The sequence below is a fragment of the Limulus polyphemus genome, unplaced genomic scaffold, assembly GCF_000517525.1.
Source record: "Limulus polyphemus unplaced genomic scaffold, Limulus_polyphemus-2.1.2 Scaffold116, whole genome shotgun sequence".
Lineage (NCBI taxonomy): Eukaryota > Metazoa > Arthropoda > Merostomata > Xiphosura > Limulidae > Limulus > Limulus polyphemus.
This window is the reverse complement of record NW_013665726.1, coordinates 853,072-860,083: the sequence shown is the minus strand read 5'-3', so window position 1 is coordinate 860,083 and position 7,012 is coordinate 853,072. Positions and strand designations below refer to the sequence as shown.

At 33.2% G+C, this 7,012-nt stretch overlaps 1 protein-coding gene across 1 annotated transcript; it reads left to right on the top strand.

The window, feature by feature from the left end:
* The first annotated feature begins 1,076 nt into the window (after positions 1–1,076).
* Positions 1,077–5,191, top strand: LOC106472008. The gene is made up of 2 exons (XM_013932641.2): positions 1,077–2,056; positions 3,833–5,191. The coding sequence occupies exons 1-2, from the start codon at positions 1,161–1,163 to the stop codon at positions 3,915–3,917; spliced, it is 981 nt and encodes a 326-aa protein (XP_013788095.1). The 5' UTR covers positions 1,077–1,160; the 3' UTR covers positions 3,918–5,191.
* The last annotated feature ends 1,821 nt before the right edge of the window (positions 5,192–7,012 follow it).

The following is a 7,012-nucleotide window of genomic DNA, read 5'->3' as shown; positions in this document are numbered from 1 at the left end:
TTAATAATAAAAAGAAGAGGAAAAAAGGGGCAGAAAGATTGTTTTCCTTAAATTAAGCCGTGTATCAAGTATTTCATGTAATAAAAGTAAATTTAATAATTAATGATTATTCAATGATACACAACACTGGGGTATATCAGATATCTCGATTTTTTATATTGATATTTTTGTCAAAAAAAATTAGATTCGTACAGAGATTAATGAATGAACTTGATCTTCAACCTCTTGAGATCAAAGAACCCTACATTCAAGTGATGATAGATAGAATACATCTATCTTGCTTCTGATGGATGTCATTCTTATAATTAATTGTTCACACTTCCGATATGTGCCAGATACAATAAAGAATTCTACTCGAAATAAACAATGTTTGCATAAATAAGAATGATCAGCACTTGTGTATTGCTTAAAATCTAACAATCAACTAAAATGGAACTTTTCATATTTACACAATTAAAATATGTTAAATATTAATGTGTGCACTCTCAGGTCAAGTATATAACAAAAATGTTCTTTGTTTCGGTTTGCAGTAACCGTTGTGTTTTTGTTTTCTGGAATGATTTTATTTATTAAAATAATTAGATATCGACCCATTTATATTGTACATTGTTTTATATCATTTATATTGTATGGTGTATTATATCATTTATATTGTACACTGTATTATATCATTTATATTGTATGGTGTATTATATCATTTATATTGTACACTGTATTATATCATTTATATTGTACACTGTATTATATCATTTATATTGTACATTGTATTATATCATTTATATTGGACAGTGTATTATATCATTTATATTGTACAGTGTATTATATCATTTATATTGGACAGTGTATTATATCACTTATATTGTACAGTGTATGATATCATTTATATTGTACAATTAAATGTATATTCTATGCTTAGCGTGATTGTTTACTGCTAGACATTCTGACGTATTCACTGAGTAGATCTGGTAATTCTACTCTCTCTTGTTTAAGTTTCCACCACTTCTAATAAGCTGCCCACGCAAATGACCTGGTGATCCGTGTTTTTCAAGTGACGCTTTGCAGGTCTCCTTAGAGTGATTTTAGTGTAAGTCAGTGCTTGAGATATGCAGTCGTACAAACCATAGCCAGAACGTAAAGACTTAAAACACGCTACTTCTAAGATGGTCTCTATAGTGTACTTAATATTCTTCACTGCTGCTCTAGTGACAGCGGAATCAAAATCAAAAGCTGCTCGTTTTAAGCGTTCTACTGATAGAACAAAGAATGACGATGAAAGTATTGCCAGGCTAACATCTCAAGTTTACTACCTGGGATACAGGTTGGAAGAATTTACTACTTTCCAACAAAAGGTCAGAAAATTGGAAGACGTAAATAATTTTCATAGCCAAAAGATATCTGAAATCATAAACCATATTAGCGATCTGACGTCGTCTTTGGCAAAAGAGAAGGAAAGGAGAGATAAAGAACATACAAAGCCATCATCTGACTACATAAATATGAACGAATCTACTCACGAGAAAATAGAAGAAAATTTGACGTCTTCATTGCACAATATCGCTGGTGAAATAAGAGAACGAATTCTGCGCTTTGAAGAATCTTTGAAAATAATGAAAGGAAATATTCAAGCATTGAAAGAAAATAGTTTAAGTAACTTCACTAAAATGTTTAAGGATGTCGCAAGAAGCAGACAAGTAACTGATGATATGAAAGTACGTTTAGATACTACAGAAAATGTACAAACTGCCATTAAAGACGACTTACGATCAGTCTCTGAAAAAGTAAACTTACAAGAACAAAATTTTAACAAACATAAGACCCACTTGAAAAAAGACTTGGAAGAAATTCATGATAATATTACCGAAGAACTATCTTATACAAAAACAAGAATGAATCTCATAAGTGATAATTTAAGTTCTGTTAACAATAAAACCAGTATATTGCAAGATCAGTATAACGAATTCCGTGAAGAACTTTATCAGTATCGTCAATATATGGAGGAAAACTTTAAGGATGCGCAGACGACAACCAATTCCTCACCTTCAGATAACGAAAAAATGTAAGTTTGACTTCAGCTTACTCAAGTTTTTGTTTCTCATGCAAGACTTCATATTTTATTAGTTTAGAATAATTATGCATAATGTATTGATGAATTGCCTTATACCTTTTTTATTACATAATTTGAAATGACTTAAATGAGTTTTCCTAGAGAATATTTTCAACCGATAGACGCTCATTAAATTTAGTGACTTTTAAAAATACATTCACTCTGTATATCGTAGCCAGTTTTCCACCCATCATTTTCATAAACTTGTACTTTTAACCTGAACGACACATAGGTTAAACAACAAACATCTAACGTTCGGATGTAATTATCCCGGAGACCCCTAAGGTTTCGGTGTAATTATCCCGGAGACCCCTAAAGTTTCGGTGTAATTATCCCGGAGACCCCTAAGGTTTCGGTGTAATTATCCCGAAGACTCCCAAGGTTCAGGTGTAATTATCCCGAAGACCCCTAAGGTTTCGGTGTAATTATCCGGGAGACCTCTAAAATTCGGGTGTAATTATCCCGAAGACTCCTAAAGTTCAGGTGTAATTATCCCGGAGACCCCTAAAGTTCAGGTGTAATTATCCCGAAGACTCCCAAGGTTCAGGTGTAATTATCCCAGGGCCTTCTAAAGTTCAGGTGTAACTATCCCCTACTTATACCTGTTGACATGGGAGAACACCATCCGCCGCCCTTTACTACACATTGATTTGTAGTTATTTTGTTTCTCATATTCCCCTATAATTGAAATATTTGTATTCAGATACACCCACAGCAATTAAATAGCTCGAATGAAATTTTTCGAAAAGAAATAAACGATCAAGATGATCCTAGTGTCAATGTTGAACTGATTTTACGATCTTTGAGTCCATTTTACAGAGTTTGTAAATAGATCGAGAAGAACAAACAAACGGGAATTCCGTTCACGTCAGTCGATAGCGATGTTCGTTTATCCCTAAAGTACACTTGTTAACGCTTGTGAACTTGACAATTAGTTTATAGCTATTGTTGTCAATTCTCCGTGTTCCATCTCTCCCCTTTTCTTTCGCAACGATTATTGATCACATAATCATCTTCTACCTTTTCATCCCATGCGGAACATTGGGCCTTCACCACTATTCTCCATCTTTGGCGGTCTTTTGCTGCAGTCTTTGCTTCCTCCTATACCAATCTGATAGGTTCCAACCCTATTTCTGTTCAAGGATTTGTAGATGGTCTACCTCTTGCCTTGTGGATGTCAGTTCCGGCTTCTTATGTTGTTTAGGTTCACGTGTGTCCTAGCCATGTCCATCTTCTTTCCGTGATTTCCCGTCCTATTGGTTAATGATTTAGAAGAGACAGCAAATTCTTCAGCAGAGTAACTTTCTTGCCACTTCGCGTCATAGTCTCTCTTCTATGTCTAGTTGAGCTGTATTGAATATTAGTTTTGTTTTATTTAAAAGAACCGGTCTCTCCCGGCCCCCTACCAGACGTACCATGGACTGCATTCCATGCTGTATAACGACCAGCCCTGGAGTCATACAGTAGTTAATACTACATTCATTTTACTGCTTTTGGAAAGTTTAATACAGGAACAAAATCTGTTATTATCGCCTATCTCTTTAACATTGAACATTTAAGATTTCTTGCTTTAGAAACAGCTGTTTGAAGTAAGACTTTTTGATACTATCTTTTATACATTTTCACCTTGTAATACAGTTTTTATTCGAGCATTACTGTTGTGCTAAACAAATTATAGAGTTTACATTAATTCCTCTACGTATTCTTCTTTTATTTTTATCCTTGCAGAAGCCTAGAATCAATTAAAAGAGCATTTGAAAAGTATGGCGTGAACCCAATTAGCAACAAGACGATGAACTATCGAGATAACTAGGAAAAGAAGAGTCAATGATGATAATGGGTTGCAGAAAAGAAGGTGGATCTACATGCAACAATTATATACTACGACATTCATGCTTTAACGAAATATACATAGAGTTGTACGTGAAGAATGTGCCCTAGTAATCATATTTAATGTAAATAATAACGTGCTCTTCAAGAAATTAACCCCCTTAATTAACGTCGAGGTCAGGAAAATGTAATCTTAAAAACACGTTATTTCTAAAATAATCTCTATATTTTAGTTATGTGGTGGTATATATAGGTGTGTTATTACACACAAATCATTTTTTTCATTGTTTAGTATTTGTGACATATGATAATGAGCCAGATTCAATAATATGTTACACAAGTTTCACGAAATCGTTATTTTATATCTTTCAAGCTATAAATCATGTATACAGACTTAAAAAGCTTACTATTTATATTTTAATGTTTAAAGCAGTAAAAGAAAAGGCTACATCAGTCTCAGACTGAAGTAACTGAACACGGTTTCTTTCGCTCTAAAGGATTCCCTAAAATCACATGAGCCGATAATCCGAAAATGTGCTAATCAACATGGAACTATCACAGTTTAATGCGCGTTCCATGAACGTGTATTGTTCAGTGTTCGACAAATAGACCCTTTTCTGACAGCCGACACATAAATATTCATAAATTACGCGTGGTGGGTTGACTGCAAGTATTCTGTTTTAAAATGATTTTTTGAATTTATTTTAAGTTGAAACAAGAGTCCCGAAACATCGTTCATAATATATGGGGGTGTCCCAAAATTATCCCTCCCATTTTGGACGTAAATAAAAGATTAACAAACAAACATACAAAATGTAGTTTGAAACATCTTTTAGCCCAGCTCCAAGAGTTTTTATTGACTCTACTTATTCCTTCCATTCTGAAATCACAGGTCAGAATAACCGACGCCATCGCCAGTGTGACTGTGGACAAGTGGCAGAGTTTTTATTGACACTACTTATTTCTTCCATTCTGAAATCACACATCAGATTAACGGACGCCATCGCCAGTGTGACTGTAGACAAGTGGCAGAGAACGTGGACCCGTCACTGAATATAGGTTAGACGAGCTGGCAACCACTAATGGTACACATGTCAATAAAAACTCTTTGATTTAGGCTACGAGCTATTGCAAACTACGTCTTATAAGTTTGTTAGTTAATGTTTTATTTACGTTCAAAATAAGAAAGATGATTTTGGAACCAATACTCTGCATTATTCAAATGAAAGATGTCCGATAGTAAAGCTCTCCAAACTAGTTAGTTTTTTGTTGTTTGTTTTTACAAAAACATTTACAATCAGATTTGTAACATATTTATAACTCCAAGAAAAGGAACGATAGAATTAAATTTTTCTTCTACAGTAAACCGTAGAATTTTATGTTGCTTATTATGGTTTTCTAAGAATCTTGAACATGGCTGTATCTTTGAAAATAATGAAATTATCATCAAGATATATTTCATACAATATAGGTTTAAATTCAACTGGAAATCTTCCCCACAACTCTCGTTCTTTAAAAAAAGTTTGGCTAATTTTGGAACTAATTTAGACTATAGCCACCTTATCAATCTGATCATAAGTTACATTTTTTTACACATAAAATAACACTGTTTGGTGGCATATTTTAATAATTTATAAAAAAAAAGGTCTTTTTAAACTTCTGATTGTTAATTGTTATAAAATATGCTTCTAGGGTTGTATACTTTATATTGATATTTTTTCCTGACCAAGTTAAGAAGAATATTGTAAAATTTGTTATTCAAAAAGCATTTAAAATATCAAGTAAATAGGGGTTGTTTAATTCTAACGTACATAATATTAAAAATGTATTACAAAGAAATGTGAATCTGTTACAACTTGTTAACTTTGTTATTGACAATTTTAAAGAATTCCTCCACCACTGTTATTTCTGTATGTGATTATTCCAAACAACCACTGACAACAGTATTATCATTTCTTTGTGTTCTTATTAGTGACCTCAAAAATAAATTGAAAAAACTGATGAAAAGAACGTACCATCAAGGTAATCTGAGAACAGGTATATGCCTCGTCTATCAAATTACTATGATCTGAAATAAATAACTGTTATATTTGGTATAATATCGTACCATGGATCTTGTTTTTTATATTTCAGTGATTAATGTGAAATAAAATAATGAGCTAAACTGTGTTTCTTACTCTTCTTCAAGCGTTATTGAGGCATAAATGTGAAGTTCTCTCCACAATCTTAAAATAATTACTTGTTGAAGATTGGGAAATATTTGTCAGTCATTCCTCACTAAACCTAGTTTGCTTTGCTTCTTCTGCCGGAAGGTCGTGATGGCATGGTAATTTATCAATATTAATGTTATTTAAAGTGTAAAACTAAAACTAGTTACATAATTTGCTACCCTAAACCACAAATGCGAAACTTAACTTCCAACGAAACGAACAATTCATTATTGTGTTTTGATTATAAAGTGTGACAGGTATTTTCGATCATGTATGGAACAACAACTGACAAAAACTTCTCTATTAATTATAATATTAACAGAACAACAACAAGTATTTGCTGGTTGTGATACTTTTACATTTTCCGCTACTTACTCAAGGCTATAGAACAATAAAACAAAGTTCATGAATAAGTAGTTTTTGTGTGTGTGTGAAGCTAGACCAAGAAAATCTGTGCTAGCTGTCCCTAGTTTTGAGCTGATAGACTAAGAAATTAGTCAACAGTATCCACCGCATACTCTTTTAGCTACTCTTACCTGACCGGATAGTAGGAATTAATCATTACTCTTATAACGCACCCACGGCCACTAGGTCACCGCCGGCTCAATATAAAGAAGAATTTTTTTCTCCAGTTTGATGTCTCAAAACATTTATGGCAATGATGATGACGTTTTACGATTAAACATGTTTTAAGGAGTGTTTCAAGATGTTCGATTGTTTGTTTGTAATTAAGCACAAAGCTACACAATGAGCTATCTGTGCTATGCTCACCATGGGTATCGAAACCCGGATTCTAGCGTTGTAAGTCCGCAGAAATACCGCTGAAGATGTTCGACAACAACTCTTAACTTGACCGAACTTAATAAAC

What these genes read in the sequence shown, in the direction of transcription:
- LOC106472008 (XM_013932641.2), top strand. Translation starts at nt 1,161, where the DNA reads ATGGTCTCTATAGTGTACTTAATATTCTTCACTGCTGCTCTAGTGACA. An exon ending in CCTTCAGATAACGAAAAAAT is followed by an intron (nt 2,057 to 3,832) that starts GTAAGTTTGACT and finishes TTATCCTTGCAG; the next exon opens with AAGCCTAGAATCAATTAAAA.